This window comes from Jaculus jaculus, chromosome 2 (assembly GCF_020740685.1).
Source record: "Jaculus jaculus isolate mJacJac1 chromosome 2, mJacJac1.mat.Y.cur, whole genome shotgun sequence".
In the NCBI taxonomy this organism is placed as follows: Eukaryota; Metazoa; Chordata; class Mammalia; order Rodentia; family Dipodidae; genus Jaculus; species Jaculus jaculus.
The window spans coordinates 84,439,436-84,456,867 of NC_059103.1; the positions used below are offsets into that span (position 1 = coordinate 84,439,436).

At 41.2% G+C, this 17,432-nt stretch overlaps 1 protein-coding gene, 1 long non-coding RNA gene and 1 other non-coding gene across 4 annotated transcripts in view; 1 reads left to right on the forward strand and 2 right to left on the reverse strand.

Moving 5' to 3' along the window:
• Positions 1 to 10,119, forward strand: part of Prss12 (serine protease 12) — a 76,965-nt gene extending 66,846 nt beyond the window's left edge. For both annotated transcript variants that reach the window (XM_045142542.1, XM_045142543.1), the window contains exons 10-11: positions 6,669 to 6,949; positions 8,433 to 10,119. In XM_045142542.1, the coding sequence (XP_044998477.1) occupies positions 6,669 to 6,949; positions 8,433 to 8,749 (598 nt within the window). In that variant the 3' untranslated portion in view covers positions 8,750 to 10,119. The remainder of the gene's footprint in view (positions 1 to 6,668; positions 6,950 to 8,432) is intronic.
• A 168-nt stretch (positions 10,120 to 10,287) lies between these two features.
• Positions 10,288 to 11,897, reverse strand: LOC123458757. Its single transcript, XR_006635775.1, has 2 exons — positions 11,589 to 11,897; positions 10,288 to 11,010 (listed from the first exon to the last, which is right to left on the reverse strand). It is a non-coding gene; the product is annotated as an uncharacterized LOC123458757 (long non-coding RNA).
• On the reverse strand, positions 11,426 to 11,556 carry LOC123459132. Its single transcript, XR_006636043.1, has one exon. It is a non-coding gene; the product is annotated as a small nucleolar RNA SNORA24 (small nucleolar RNA).
• Positions 11,898 to 17,432: the final 5,535 nt, after the last annotated feature.

The window sequence follows — 17,432 nt, forward strand, 5'->3', positions numbered from 1 at the left end:
TAATATGTTCTTTATTGGTCATGTCATTTTATTTATGGTTCTTGATATTTCTGATATTTTTAATGTTTTATTTACCTCTGGCCTTCAGATGTGCATACACACACAGGTGCCCACACATATGCACCCCTACATACATGTGCCCATATGCCCATGAGTGTGCATACACATAGACACATGCAAAAAGACTCCTTTTTGGATTATGCCGTAAGACTAGGAGAAACAAGTAATAAATATGTTTGAATGCAGGATTATGATTGAAAAAGATATTGATAGATTCTAATAAACAATGTGGGATCGGGGTGAAATCAAATGCTGTTTTTAGTTCCAGAAAACATAAATACACCACAGGTGAAAAAGGCTTATGGGTTTGAGTGTCTAGCAACTTCAATATGGATTAATATAATGCAGTTGTTCAACAATTCACTGAAAGAACAGTGCCCAGATAAAGCAGTGAAGAGCCTTACTACTGCCTTGTTGTTTAAAGTACTGCTGTGAAGAAAGAGTTCTCTCTCCTAGAGAGAACTGTGCTGTGGTCTGAGTGGCATACCATGACATAAATGATGTGGTGCACCAAGAAGGCAAGAAAGTAGAGGAGATTATTTGGACACTACTCAGTGTTTCAGATACCACAGATGTTCGATAGGCAGGGTCATTTTTAACATAAGAGTTTTAAAAAATATATTGTATTTTTTTAAATATTTCCTTTTGTTTTAATTTCTTTGAGAGAGGCAGATGGAGAAAGAGGCAGATAGAGAGGGAGAATGGGAGCACAGGGCCTCCAGACAGTGCAAACAAACTCCAGATCACATGTACCACATTGTGTACCTGGCTTACGTGGGTACTGGGGAATCAAGCCTCAAACAGGGGTCTTTAGGATTCATGGGTAAGCACTCAACCACTAAGCCATCTCTCCAGCCCCAAAAATATTTTTTGAGAGAGAGAGAAAGAAGCAGATAGAAAGAGAGTGGGCACACCAGGGCCTCTAGCTTCTGCAAACAAACTCCAGACAAATGTGCTCCCTTGTGTATCTGGCTTACGTGGGTCCTGGGGAATTGAACTGAGATCCTTAGGCTTCACAGGCAAGCACCTTAACTGCTAAGCCATTTCCCCAGCCCAACATAAGGGTTATCTTTATTTCTTTATTTTTTTTTTAATTTCTTAAAAAAGATGGACTGGATTATATACAATATGTGTTAATAGAGGCTGGCAGTAATACATATCCAATGATTTTAGTGGTGACAAGGCATAGGACATATCTGAGGGATGGCAGAGTTAAGCATTCGTGCTGTTTGCTAGATTATCAGGTCTGGGATTTATATGGTGGATTTAGAAGAGAAAAGCAGTAAAGATCTGGAATTGCAGGCATTGTCTGTCTTACTTAGTAAACAGTGGGAAAGCCCTGAAGGTTTTTAGAGATGAGTCTTGTGGAGAGGTACAGAATTAATCAGGTCCTGGAGTAAGAGAAATATCTGAAAGTACATTAACGAGCTTGAAATTATATGAAAAATCTTTACATATGCCCTTATATGCCTTTTCCTGGAGTGACTCACATTTTAATAAATTAAGACCAGTAATGCTAGGAACTGGAGCTACTGCATAGAGGACCCTAATTTTGTATTTGTTTACTAAAAGGAAACCAGTTACAAGGCCACTGTAACAATGAAGGTAGGTGGAAGGGGAAAGGAGGGCGAAAAGGGAAAGACACTGACAGCAATCAAGGTGGCAATGTAATAGAACAAGCCCGATCTGATCAGTAGGGTCTTTGATGGGAGGGGAGGTTAGTTTGCTTATACACCATGTTCCCCTCTCTTGGCCTGCCCTTCTAAGGTCACTAAGTGTCTCATTTGTGTTTAAACGCCAAGTGTCTACTATCATATGTGGCACAAAGCAGCAGATCCTCCTAGATGACTGTTGCATGATAAAAGTGGAAGGTTTAGTTGCTAGGTCATGGATATAGTTAAAAATGTTGGGTTTTTTGAGGACAGTGATTATTTTAAACCTAGATCAAAGGTAACTCCTTCCATATGCTATTCAAAGTTTCCATTATCTGCACAGTATAAGACAAAGAGAGTTATTAAAGACCAGAGGAATGGATTATGATATTTATCATTTTCATATTTTGGCTGCAACGCGGAATTATTTTAATGTGAGATATCTTTGAAAAATGTGTTCTGTGTCCACCTGACTAGGTCTTTAAGCATTGCTGGATTTCACAAACTTCCTGTTTGAAGTGCCATCAGAGGCTACAACTCTTTTATTGCAGTAAATTACTTAAAAGGCACAAAGCCATTTACTAGTGATTCTAGCAAGTTCTCTCTCTTTTTTTAAGATCTAGAGACTTTGGCTTTATAAAACCTTCCTTTAATCAGAGAAACATTTAAATTTACAAAACAGAGGTTTTACTGTAGAATCATGTCCTTCTCAGATTTCATGGGTAGAAAATGTTAGTCTAATTGAAGGTCTATTTGGGTGAGATCTGGATTTCATACTTGAAATGAGCTTCCCAGTCCCTTTTCTTCTTTTTGTATTCTACTATCAAGCTCTGAATCTCTAGAGACATAAAGCTGTCTTGTGCATCAGGCCCTATCTGGTGTCTGTGTCTTGAGGCAGTAATAATGGGCCAGCGTTTTTGAGCAGCCATTTATGAGTAAGACATAAGTTGTTACTGTCTGTGCTGCCTTATTGTGTAGAATCAGAGAGTCTGTGTTGCCCTCACCGTCACCCCTGGTGCGTAGCATCCTCATGGCAGATAGTTAGCATGATGGCCTGGGGAGGGTGAGGTCAAAAGGCTGCCCCTCAGATCCACTACACTCATTTCAGATAGGGCTGTCTCTTTATGGGTGCTTTGTTGGAATACGCCACAGGCCTTTTTTCACACTGTGAGGTCAATGCACTTCCATGTCAGTGCAGCAAGAGTAGCCAAGATAGTTTGTGAGTCATGGTGAGGTCTTCTATATCATTATTTACAATTTTCCTAGTAATACAGCAGTACAAATTTTGGGATACTACACACTGTCAGAAGTTTTGAAGTGGAAACAAATAAATTGTTTTTTGAAGTTTCTTGTGAATTTTTCAGAAAACACATTTTACTTGTTTTACCATTTCTTAGTCTCTATCATTACTACAAAGTACCATGAAATATCTTTAATCTATAGTGGTGTAGGAATATGATTGAGAGAAAATGTCAATATTAAGTGAATTCCCTCTGCCTATTTTGTAACAAATTTTTGGAGTCTTTCTATAATTCTGCTCCAAGTTAGATTTGCTCAAGAATATAACTTTACCTGATTTTATCTTTTTGACTTTTTGCCTGAAAATGCCCAAACAACTGTAAATTATCAGTCTATTCCTCTGAAAATGGGAAATATGTTGATACTTATAATTAGAAACCTGAGCCCCAGAGGTACTGAGGCATGTTTAAAAAGCACAGTGTTTCAGATGCTTCATGTAAGTTGTGCCAAGACCTTCTGTGTTAGAACTTAGTTCTGTATATGGTCTTCGCTGGTGTCTGTAATATCAGTCATGTTGAAACCATTTCCTGTATGCATAGACACAGGGTATGGAACGGACAGTGCAAGGTTCTAATGAGGTTATTTCCTCCTAAGCAGCTAAAAGCATTTACACAAACAATGTAGTTTAACTACTTAAAAAGTATGTCTAGGGCTGGAAAGATGGCTTAGTGGTTAAGGTGTTTTGCCTGCAAAGCCAAAGGATCACAGTTCAATTCTCCAGGACCCACATAAGCCTACACACATACATATATGTCTATTTTATTTTGTGGTAGGGTCTTGCTCTAGCCCAGGCTGTCCTGGAACTCACTATGTACTCTCAGGCTGGCCTTGAACTCATACCACTTCTCCTACCTCTGCCTCCCAAGTGCTGGGATTAAAGGCATGAGCCACCATGCTTGACTAAAAAATATTGTCAATTTTCATTCCTGTACAAAAAAGTCTTTGGTCATAATCACTTCCCACTTCCTTCTTTTATCAACCTTCCCTCCTGCCCCTTTAAAAAATCCTTTTCTTTCCAACTAGTTTCTCTTCTATTTTTTCTCTTTCTTTTTTAAATTTGGTTTGTTAAGTAGGGTCTCACTCTCATGTAGACAGACCTGGAATTCACTACGTAGTCTCAGGGTGGCCTGGAACTCATGACAATCCACCTACCTCTGCCTCCCGATTGCTAGGGTTAAAGGCATGCACCACCATAACCAGCCTCTTCTTTTTTTTTTTTTTTTCCTATCTTAATGACTTTTTTTTTTTTTTTTTTGAGGCAGTGTTTCACTTTAGCTTAGGCTCTACTGGAATTCACTGTTTAGTCCCAGGGTGGCCTCAAACTCACTGTGATCCTCCTACCTCTGCCTGGGATTAAAGGCGTGCGCCATCACGCCTGGCTTGAGGACTTTTTTTTTTTTCTTTCTTGCCATCCTCCATTACCCATGATGAAATCCAATGACTGAATTTAATCCAGGTAAAGTCAGCTTCTAGTTAGTAGCAGATGTGCACAGACTGATAGAAAATATTTTCTTATAGAGATGATTCCATTGGAAAGAATAAACACCAAGAATACGACACTAATTCTCATCTAATTATTCAAGTTTTAATGCTAGTTATTTCTATTTTATTTTAACCCTAGTCTCAGAGAAATTCAAATATTAGATTTACCATACTGTCAGGTCTCAGATTTTCTCTTGCTCAAACTTGTTTGGGAATTTCATCCTTTTTGTTTGAGGGGGAGTTGAAGGCATTTCAGCAAACCAAACAGTGGAATGATGTATTAGCCAGAATGTTTGCTTTAGAAGCATTTTTGATTACAAGATAACAAAAGTTCAACTAGAAAGACAAATACATGAAAAAGGGATTCCTTTACATTTTCTCTTAAGAAGACTAGAACCACAATTAATGTTTTGACATCAACAGGCACATTGGGGCAGTTTTTCCCCACATTTGCTATAACTGAAAAAGTGGTCAAGATTTATGTCATGCTCTTCAAATCTCAACCATAAATATCTGTTTTACCCAGGCATGGTCGCCCACACTTTTAATCCTAGCACTCAGGAGGCAGAGGTAGGAGGATCAACATGAGTTAGAAGCCACCCTCAGATTACATAGTGAATTCAAGATCAGCCTGGGCTAGAGTGAGATCCTACCTCAACAACCAAATAAAAAGTGTTTTAAAATTACCTGGGTGTGGTGGTGCACACCTTCAATCCCAGCAAGCAATAGAGGTAGAAGAATTGCTGAGTTCAAGGCCAGCCTGAGACTACAAAGGGAGTTCCAGGTCAACCTGAGCTATAGAGACCCTAAATAAAAAAGAAGAAAAAGATTTTTATGTTACCAGTTAAGACTAATTCTTGGGTCGTACTTGCCTAAACTGATTTGCTCCAAGAGCCTTTTGATGTCTGTCAGTAGCCTTTTAGGATACTCACTTTACTGACCATGAATATTAAAAAAAAAAAAAAAAAAAAAAAAAAAAAAAAAAAAAAGAGGGGCTGGAGAGATTGCTCAATGGTTAAAGGTGCTTGCTTTCAGAGCCTGATAGCTTGGGTTTCATTTCTCAGTATCCACATAAAGCCAGATGCACAAAGTGGCACATGTGTCTGCAGTTCATTTGCCATGGCAAGAGATGTGCCCATACTGCCTTCTCAAACAAATAAAAGTATTTTTAAATTCAAATAAGGGCTGGGATGTAGCTGTTGGTAGAGCACTCCCTAGCATGCACAAAGCTCTGGGTTCAATCCCCATAAGGTATAAACCAGGTGTGGTGGTGCATGCCTGTAATCCTAGCATGGGGGAGATGGAGGCAGGCTGACTTGAACTCATTAGGTAGGCCAGGCTAACCCTGAACTCATGAGCCTTCTGCTTTGCCCTCTGGAGTACTAGGGTTAAAAGCATGTGCCATGGGGCCCAGCTTGGAATTTATTCAGGCAAGGGGTGAGAACAAAGTGGAAAACTAGATTATTATAAGAGGGAGGAATAGTACTTTTAAAGAAGAAGTACAAAAGATTAAGAATACTGAGAATGCTAAAGAATAAAAAGGTGGGTTGTAAATATGATGTCAAAGTGAACATTTTTGCCTAAAATATGTTTTGGGAGTTGTAGTTCGTTCACAGGCGTCTCTGTACTACAAGTGACACGGATTGTACTATCTTTGGGGATAGTTAGGGGGCATATGGAGGCCCTGGTAAACCCATTCTGCCTGCTCTTTCTCAACAAATAAATATAAAAAGATAAATTCCAGTTCAAAGGTCTGATCTCTGGGGGTCGTTTGCTGGTTTTATGGAAGCAGCTTCTCTCATCATTGATGGAACTTCTCCTGGACCAAACTGTCTAGTTGGATGTTTGCCCCGGCCTCATGGCACTATCTTAGTACAGATCCTTTTTCACTTGTTAAGGAATTGACAAGTTTTTGCTTAAGTCTGTATTTCCTGTTCATTCTCCACATTTACTCCTCAGACAACAGTGATTTGCCAATCTAGATTTCATAGTGAAATTTAAGCAGCAATGGCAATGAGTTTCCAGTAGGGACATGGTGCACTAGAATGGAAAGGAAGACTAGGTATACTGAGGAAGATAATGATTTTGAATATTTAGTGTCTTTATCTACATTCTTAGCAGTCATTCATCTCATTGTCTGAAGCAAGCCTCACATAGTCTACTCTGCCTTTTTAGGTATGGTAACAGCACAAGGAACTATGCTGTTCGAATCGGGGATTATCATACTCTAGTACCAGAGGAGTTTGAAGAAGAAATTGGAGTTGAACAAATTGTGATTCACCGACAGTACAGACCAGACAGCAGTGACTATGACATTGCCCTGGTCAGGTTACAAGGACCAGAGGACCAGTGTGCCAGATTTAGCACCCATGTTTTGCCAGCCTGCTTACCCCTCTGGAGAGAGAGGCCACAGAAAACAGCTGCCAATTGTTTCATAACTGGATGGGGAGACACAGGTAATAATATACAAGAACTAGGGAAACCTTAACACCTTCCTGTATCTAGTATCTAAAACATTTTGATGAATAATGCAGTTTGGGTTCAAGCTCGAGATTCTGCCAAGTGTGAAATGCATGCATTTAATCTACACCTGTATGAAGGATGGTTGGTTCTAATTCTAACCTTTAGCATATACTGAAAGGACTCAGTTGCTAGCAGAGCATATCCTACAACTATGAGCTCATTGGTTAAGTGAGAGGGCACAGAAGAGATTTGCATTCAGTTTGGCCTTCTATATTTGGAAAACATTCCACATGGTTTTTTCATGCAGTTGGCTCTGCACAATGCTTTATGTTCTTTCTGTCAAGAAACTATCAAGCTAAATGGAGAATTCTTAAAATACAAGCAAATGAAAGCAGAACTCCTTAAGGAGAGGTTGAGAAATGGTTTCTCCATTCTCCTTGCCCATTCTTTCCACTTGCAACCCTAAGCAGTATTCAACATAAATTCTTCAGACTTGCTGTAGAAACCAGTGAGCATCAGGTTGTACTTACTAGGGATGGCTCTTGAAACAGACCTATGTCTGTCCTCTTGAAAAGTATAAAGCACATTTTTGCAGGTGACAGAACATCCATAGCAGAGATGGACTAACACAAGGGAACCTTTCGAAATAAACTGGGGATAGAGTACTAAAGTTTAATTAGCTCACAGTACATGCCCTTGGTATTAGCATTTCTCTATGAAGTAAAGCAATGCTCTGAAAAGGCCAGTCTCTACAATTATCAATTACATAGGCATGTTCAATTTCATTTGGATACCACATCCCAATTAACAAAATGACCAAGGTAGTACATTTTGTCCTTTTTATATTGCAGAGGACTTCAGGTTTTATCTTCAGGAATAACAATCCTTTTTGAAGTAGGGTCTCACTGATCCAGGCTGACCTTGAATTCACTATGTAGTCTCAGGGTGGCCTTATGGTGATCCTACCTCTGCCTCTGGGAGTGCTGGGATTAAAGGCATATGGTAAGGACAGGAGATAACCATCTTTAAGTCACTGAACAAATGGCTTACCCTTAAGTACATACTTACCAAGTAGTAAAAATGGGAAGGTATGTGCACTGCTTTATTTCTGATCTACCCTTATGCAACACATCCCAATTTCTCACTGCTACCATCTTATGCAGAATGGCAATATAAATAATCCTAACTCAGTGTAATAGATGATTCTTACACAAACTGTCAGTGCAAAACCAGCATACTTTTTAGCTTGACAGAATTACTAAAGCCTGCACATATATGTGCTTCCATTTTCTTGATATGGTCTGTAACATTATTCTCAAGTCACTTAAAACACAAATTCATGAAGGGTTTAAGTGCCAACAAAGGTGTAGCTAATGGCACACCACAAGTAGACAGCACCCATTTCAAGCTAAAGAATACAACTTTAAAACTGTTGTTGGCTGGAATCTCTAACTGAAGTTTATGTGGTCTGAATAGGACGGGCATACTCAAGAACACTTCAACAAGCACCAGTCCCCTTGCTTCCGAAGAGGTTTTGTGAGGAACGTTACAAGGGTCGATTTACAGGGCGAATGCTCTGTGCTGGAAACCTCCATGAACACAGGCGTGTGGACAGCTGCCAGGGGGACAGTGGAGGCCCACTGATGTGTGAAAGACATGGAAAGAACTGGGTTGTGTATGGAGTCACTTCCTGGGGTTATGGTTGTGGAATCAAAGACTCTCCTGGTGTTTATACCAGAGTCTCAGCCTTTGTACCTTGGATAAAAAGTATTACCAAACTGCAATTTATGTAAACCTTAAGAGGAACAGCAAAGAAACTAAGCCATGGACTACTGAAACTGAGATCCAAGTCATGCTTTCTGTCATAAGAATTGTGTGCTTGGGCTGGAGAAATGGCTTAGCAAGCCTGAGAACCCACATACACAGCTGGGTATGAGCACACATGCAAACTCCCAGACCAGTTAAATCTTCAGCAATGGAGGGGTACCTGGTTTCCCTCTGGTCACCAGGGGGAGTGTGCAAGGGTAGAGCACTACAAGAAGCAAAAAGAGCATGTACTCCCTGCTGCCTTGGAGAATTAAAGTTCTAGGTAACTATACCTCAATGTGGTAATTCTTAGTGTCCAGATTTTGGGCACTATGATGAAAGTCAAAAGCATCCTCTTCTAAATTCTCAGCACTCTCTACACTTTATTTCCCAGTGAAGTATTATGCAAGTCCCAACCATTATGGGAATTTCAGAAAAAAGTTGAGGATAACCTACTAGCAAATTTGACTTCTGGAAACACTGTTAATTGAATATATACAACCTACCATCACCTTTACTAACCTTTTTTTCCTGTAATTGTTCAGTTTTTGTTCATTTTCAAAGCCAATATACATTATTTATGGACTGCACTGCTTTAGATCTTTTTTCAGTAAGAAATCCTAGGTCTTCAATATGCTATTTACTGGACAACTGTAGTTGAGCGCCATCTGCTGGAACTTTCTAACAACAGACAAGCTTACAGGTTTCCAAGATTAACCTGACAACTAAGACTCCATTAAAAATACTCTTCCCTACTCATTAACCCACACACGTAATATGAAAACACTGCACCTAGCTGAGGTTAAGGTGAGATGGCTGGATGGTCTGATTTCAAATTACAGGAGAATATGAACTCTTTCATGCTAAGGTGCTTTCTTTTGATACTCCCACAATTAAGACCAATGTCTTGAAGCCTTCCTTAAATCCCAAACTGCTCGTGACCATTAGCAAGATTTTTACCTTATTTTCCTTCCTGCTTTAAATTGTTTCTAAGTGCTATTTTATAAACACTGGTGCATAAATATGGGTGCTTTGAGTTTTTTTCCATTCTCATTTAAACATACAGTTAGCTGCACATGGCACACCTGCATAAGGGTTGGGGAGCCATGCAGTTACCTTTCTGTGAAGATAAACTGATTTACTTGCACAAAGCCTTTGTCTTAGTAAACTGCCAAACTTCATAGCGTGCACATTTGAGACTGGAAAGGACTCCACTGTTAAAGCACTTGCCTACTCCCTAGTACCTGTGTAGCACCAAACACACAAGGTGGCGCGTGTATCTTGGGTTCGTTTGTGGTGGATAGACCCTGGTGTGCCCATGCTATCTGCTTCTTTCAAATAAACATTAGAAAAAGCACATTTGTGTAAAGCAGCTTCTCATTTTGTAAAGTTGCCTTTTGTGCAGAACTATACCCATTCTCTTGGACAGAAGCTAGCAATTATGTTTCTCAAATGTACAATCAGAACAGTAGTTACTCATGCCACCTACGTTCCAAACAGTATAATCAGTCAAGGAACATCAATATACCATGGAAGCCAGGTCTTTTATTAATGTATGCACAGAACAGCTTAGCCAATCCAAGCCGGTCTGAAACAGGAATTTTAAGGGTCCTTGCCAACAAACCAACAAATTTAGCCAGGGGTAAGGGACTTATTAGACTAAGTAAATATTAGTATAAGGCTGTAGAGAGGGCTTAGCGCTTACAGCACATGTCTGCAAAGCGTAACGACCCAGGCAGATGCACATGGTAGTGCATGTGTCTGGAGTTCGTTTGCAGTGGCTAGAGGCCCTGGTGCAACCATTCTCACTCACTCACCCTCCGTCTCTAATAAGTAAACAAATCTCTGCTTGCAAATTATTAGTATAGAGAGCTCCCCCGTATGAGGAAGCTAGGGGTGGGGGTGGGAAGACAGCCAAATGTGGGAGTAGGGATGGGGGAGGCTCACCAGAACCTAAAAGTTCAGGTGAGATGAACTGCCCACCTGGAAAGCTTTGAGCCAGAGTTGAGGGGTGTTGAGTTTGGGCTTAACCAACTACAATGCCAGGATCCTTCTCTGACCTGAAGATTACATTTCTGCTGTTTTGCTTTTGGAGCCCAGTAATCCTAAACCAGCTAACAAAGCTCCCTGACTCCTCATGTCTACTGAAAATAGTGTCCTGATAGCATCTACCCGCCCCACACTCTTCCAACTGTGATGATCCTCTTTAAGATGGGAAACTTCAGCCACTATCGATTATTCTTCATACCTGAAAGAAAAGAAATCTAGCATTACAAAAGATATGTGCGTACTTACCTCAGTGATAGGAGGTCTTCAGAGACCTTTTAATCTACTCAAATGACTATGCCCTCTAAGTTATAACATGCTTGCAAGACGTGCAAATTCCTGCTAACCACTGAGAGTAAATGTTTTGAGAGTATCCCGTAACTACTCCAAGAAGAAAACTTAGTCCTGTTTCCCCTCAGCAAGAGTTAAGCTACCTATAAAATACCTTTGAAAGTATATCCCTCAAGCTGAAGAGTCAAATGGTTGTCAATTTTACTTTAGGTTTTCTTAGGCTTTTTCATTACTTCTTGTTGACCCTCAGCTGCCCCCGCTCTTTTACTTCGCACTTCCATCACAAGTTCTCCCACATTTTATATACACACACTCAAAACAGTGAAGAATGTCACTTGTGCCAGTCAGAATCTGATACCAATTAAATGGTGACAGCTTTGCCAATAAACAAGAATATGCTCTTCCATGGCTAGGAAGGGAGTCTGCCACAGCCGACAGGTCCCAAAGACACATGGAGATCCAGCGCCCACAGCTCCTAACGTCACTCACCGTGCGCACCGAGCCGGCCCCCGCGCGCTCCGGGACCGGCGGCCACGTGACGCCCATGGCGGGCGGATGGCCTCAGCGCCCGACACCACGCTCAGGGCCGCGCCCGGGGCCGTCCCGCGACCCGGGGCTCGTCCTCGTCGGCCCGCGGGCCCCTGCCCCTGCGCGGGACCTGAGCCTCCCGCGTTCTTGCTACGCGACCGGCACAGTCCCAGCTACCTCCCCAGCGCGGAGAACGACACAGAACAGACACAACCAGGGACGCTCCGCGGCAAAAAAAGAGCGGGTAGCTTGGCGCGCGCCCTCTTATAGCTCCGATGACGTCTTCCGGAGACGCCCCGCCCCCGAGCGCCACAAGCGAGTTGTGAGTGGGCGGCGCTGAAGCTGAGCCCGCCTCCGCTTCCCGGCGCGCCTCGGGGGAAGGGGCCTGCGCCTGTCACTCTTTCCGCCCCAAGTCCTTCCAGCCAGTCATAAGGGACGGTTCTGTCGTCCTAGCCCCGCCTCTTCCCCTGCGCACCTCGAGGGGCGGGCCTACGCCTCTCGCCCCCACGTTCGTTCGTTCGTTCTTTCTCTCTCTCTCTGTCTGTCTGTCTCTCTTTTGCTTTTTTTCTTTCTGGACCCCCTCACCTCCGTCAACAATGAGGTATGGTGTGACGTCGTAAGACCGCCTGCCTCCCCCGCACAGGCGCGCCTCGGGGGTCGGGGCCTGCTCCCGGCGCCGAGCCTCGTCCCCCAGGCTGCGTCGCGTGGGGCGGGGCCAGCGCCTCCCGCTCCGCCCCCATCCCCGTGGGCCGTCGTCCTCCTGGCTCTTTTTCGCTGGGAGGTGGTGTCCGCAGAGCCTAGAAAGGTACTCCTAACGGCTAGAAGAAACCTGAAACAGAAGTGATTACTTTGTTTCCTCTGGCATCGTTTCAGGATTGGTAGGGAGACCCCAAGTTTGACAGTGCTCTACTGAACCTTCTGTTAGGTAAATTTACATTAAGCCAGCGCGCCTTTCTTGTCGCGTGGGAACCATGTCTCACAGCGACATTAAGCAGTGACCACCCTCCGCTGGAATTGTTCTTGAAGCGCTCTCGCAGGTATAATGACTTAATGGAGAGTTTAAATGACTTTCCATTGGGTTAATTGCCTATACTAGGATGAATGGAGGCATGTGTGCTAGCATGTTCTTCCTTTAAAAAATATTTACACACACACAACAGCTCCAGGGTTTCTTGCTGCTCAAGAAAGCACCAGACTTACAACTCTGCCCTTGGCTTATATGATTTATATGAGTGGGACTTGAGCGCAGGGCTGCCAGGCTTTGCAAGTAAGTGCTCTTAACCACTGAGCATCTTCCCAGTCCCATTTTCTGCCTTTTGTCTGAAACTGAACTTAAAAACTTCCATTTATTCCCACATTTTGTTTATTCGCTTGTTTCCATTCTGTATCCCTCCCCATCTGTTAATCTAGCAAAATTCTATTCAGTTTCCAGTGGCTTTTTTTCATAGCTTATCCTGTGAAAAAATTCTCGTTTAAAAATTTTCTTTCGGGCTGGAGAGATGGCATAGCGGTTAAGCGCTTGCCTGTGAAGCCTATGGATCCCGGTTCGAGGCTCGGTTCCCCAGGTCCCACGTCAGCCAGATGCACAAGGGGGCGCTTGCGTCTGGAGTTCGTTTGCAGTGGCTGGAAGCCCTGGTACACCCATTCTCTCTCTCACTCTCTATCTGCCTCTTTCTCTCTCTGTCACTCTCAAATAATCAAGTAAATAAGTAAAAATCTTTTAAAAAAATTTTTTCTTTCTCCTCCCTCCCTCCTTCCGTACTTTCCCCCATCACCCTTCTCATTTGTTAAAGACAGGTCTCACTCTAGCTCACGTTGAGCTGGAACTCTAGCCCTAACTGGCCTTAAACTTATGGTGATCCTTCTATATCAGCCTCCAAGTGCTGAGATTAAAGGCATGCATCATCACACCCAACATCTGCAAAGATTTTTATTACTCCAACTGAATGTTTATTTTAAGCTATCTTTTAAAATATTTATTGATTTGAAAGAGAGGAAGAGGCAGAGAGAGAGAGAGAGAGAATTGGCACACCAGGGCCTGTAGCCACTGCAACTCCAGATGCATGTGCCACCTAGTGCATCTGGCTTTATGTGAGTACTGGGGAATCAGAACTGGGTCCATTGGCTTTGCAGGCAAGCACCTTAACTGCTGAGCCACCTCTCCAGCCCTTCTCTATTTTTTGATATGGTAGTACTTGCACTTTTTATAGTTTTATTATAAACTGTGTGTGAAGAATTGTGTCTTTTTTGTCCTTTTCCAAGTTTTTATTAGCATAATTACATAATCATAGTTCTCATGACATTTTAATATATATACGATCTTTTTTAAAATCATACTCATACCCCATTACCCTGTCTTCTTCCCCACTCCAGCTGTTGTATTTCCTCTTTCCAACTTTCTACTATCATGTCTTAAAAAAAAAAAAAATTGGCAACCTCCAAATAAGGACAATCTTAATCCCCTTCCAACACCCCCTTTTGTCTTCCCTCCTGTATACTCCTATGTTGAACCCATCTTCTTTCCAGCTAGTATCTCTTCTATTTTGATAGCATTTTTTTTAAAGCACTTGATAGCATTTAATGAACCTCTTTGGGCGGCTTCAAGCCACTAGGACACAGGCTCCCCCAAACCCTATATCTTCTCAACTCTTCTGCTGAAAAATTTGGCCTTCAAGATGACAGGCTGCTTAGGGAGCTCTCCTTTCCCCAGAACTTCTTAGTAGTCCGATTGCATGACATACCTTTTTTTTTTTTTTTTTTTTTTTTTTTGTGCCTCAATATTATGTAGGTCTTTAATAGGTAGCACAAGCCACTTTGAGGTCATGAATGTACTTACCACTTTGTATCTGGAAGACAGCATTCCAAAGTACTCTCCCATATCCTTTGGCTCTTACACTCTTTCCAATACCTCTTCTGCAGTGGTTCCTGAGCCTTGGAGGGTGTAATAGAAAAGTTTCAGTGCTTACACTCCACTGTCACTTCTTAGCACTTTGATGAGTTTCGAGTCTCCCCAGTGGTCTTACCATCTGGTTCGGGTAGGCACCAGAATACAGGAACACTGAAAAGGTTATAGACCCTAATCAAGTGGGTTTTATTCTAGAGATGTAGAGATGATTCTATATACGGAAATCAATAAATGTAATGCATCATATAAACAAATTCAAGAGAAAATGACATGATCATCTCAATAAATACAGAACAGGAATTTGACAAAATCTAACATCTTTTCATAATAGGAGTCTTGCAGAAACTGGAAATAGAAGAAACATACCTCTGAGGGCTGCTCTGACTGCTTAGACAGAGAACCTTTTCAATGGAGATGATGGCAGACACCCAGGAGATTCGCAACTCAGCAGAGCAGAAAATAGGAGGCTGCAAAGAGCTCAACACTAAAGGAGACTTCTTGCATGCCCTCTAAGGCTTGGAATATTGTGGAAGAGGGGGCAGGAATAATTTAAGAGCTACAGTATGTAAAGGTATTCTGTGAGATTAAAAACAAACACAAAAACGAAACCTCACATTTTCTCCAGAAGGTGATAATCTCCTTCTCTAATTGCAACAGCAGCTTTACTGTGCACTATGATTGAAAACTTACTTTCAGCACTGGGTTAGGAGAAAAGGAAAAAGCATAACTTTTGGTGTAGAAGTGTGAGAGACACTATCCCAGATGAGACATACGTATCAGTGTGTACTCTGATATAGTGAGGAAAGAAAAAAAATTCACTCCCCTACATATCTTATTCCTCAAACTTATATGGTAGTCTGACCATGAGAAAGAAAAATTAGACAAAATTGAAGAGATCAGCACTTTACAAATTACCTAATCATTACTTAAAACTTGTGGTCACTCACAAAGAACAAGTGGCACAAGAAAGGAGATTTTACATAGTGTATAAATGTCATATCTTCTCTGAGACCTTCAAGCAGAAAATATTAATGGAAAACTAATGAAATATGAATAACATGAAATTTATCCAAAAGTGATGTGCTAATGTTGATGTCAGAGTATGACAGATGTATGATGCTATAAGATACCAATCACGGGGAAAACTGCATGAAGGATATTGAAGAACTCCCCATACTATTTTTGCAACCTTTCTATAAATCTGGAAATCTTGAAATAAAGCTTAATAAAAAATCAATCATAACTTTATTATATCTCCATTTTAAGACAAAGTGTTCTTTACTGGTGATTTCTATCTACTCTCACTGTAAAATTTGTGGGAATATGACTTAAAACTCTATGAATTTAATCCCTATCCAAGCCAAGGCTTTGGGAGTTAGGACACACTTGGGAGAGAATGTGGAAATAGAAGAATCAAAAATTGATTGCTAAATAAAGATTGATTTAAGAATGGGACAGCACAAATAAAAGGTGAAGCTCTTAGATCTGATAAAACTATGACTGGGCAATATGTCAGTTCTGCATTTGATAAACATGGACTGAACAGTGTATTCTAAAAGTTATTTTTCAACTGTCGTCCTCTCTTCTGTACTCCTTTTTCTTTTCTTTTTTGACTTTAGGGTGGATACTTTAGGGTAACCACCAGAAAACAAAATATTGAATTGTTCATCTTTCAAATGAAGGCTGAGATGAATGAAAGAAACTATAGTCAGACAATGGCCTCTGGATTCATTTCCATCTGAGCATTACTAGGGAATACTAAAACATTCAACCTAAACATGCAGTCATTGTGCCCTGGCGATGTGATACTCCTAAGAAACTCATGTTTCTTTTCTTTTTTCTTTTGGTTATTTGTTTTGTTTTTAACCTTACTACACTATCCAGAAGAGAAGAGATGAGTGTTTCACCCATCTGCAATAGAATGTTCTTTCAATTCTGAAAGCCTTGTTTGCTATTTATAAGACCCCAGTAAGTGTTTATTGTACAGACATTGCCCATATGTACCTCAAGACTTTACTGTAGAATTGAGAAACTTACAGTGACATCACAGTTTTCCATATTGTTCAAAGTTAAATGCAATTTTAATTTCTATTTCCAACATTAGTATGTATTTTTACATCAGCCAACATATTTGCTACCTATTACTATATATCACACCAGAATAAACATAGGTGATTAAAATATTAAGCAGTTAGAATCTCACATAATTTCTATGGGCAAGACCCCAGAGCAGCTGGCAACTCCACACCTACTGCAGGGATTTAGCTCTGACGTTCCCTGGAGCATCCGCGAAGTGATCTGAAGCCTCAGTTTTGTCTGCTTCCTATTCCACATGCTGGCTCACAAGTCTGTCAAGTTAATGCTGATTACTGGCAAGAGGCCTCAGCTCCTCAGGGTTTAGATCCCTCCATGGGGCTGTTTGAATGTCTTCATGAAGCATACATACAACAGGCTTTTCCCAGAGTGGGTAACTCAAGATAGGAAGCCTCATTGTTCTGTGACTTTGTCGAGGACATTACATGTCATCCCTTGTTATCAGAGTTATTACTTCCAGCTTACCTTCAAGGGGAGAGAAATTAAATATCCCAGAGAGAAGAATATAAAAATTTGTTGACATATTTTAAAATTGCCACTGTCAAGATATGCAAGTTGTGTTGTAGTTAAAACCATCCAAATCTGTGATTTAGAACAAAAAAATTTTGCTTCTGTATCTGTTTCCAGTTTTAGATGCCTAAGCTAAAGAAGCCTTTTCCACTTGTTACTACTAAGCAACAGGAAAGAAAAAGGACAGACAACCACAAATGTCTCCTTAGCACTTCCGTTCTGGAGTGACACTTGCATAAGAAAAGGCCAGTCAGTCTGCAAGGTTTGCCTCAAAAAAAAGAAAAAGATGGGGAAAT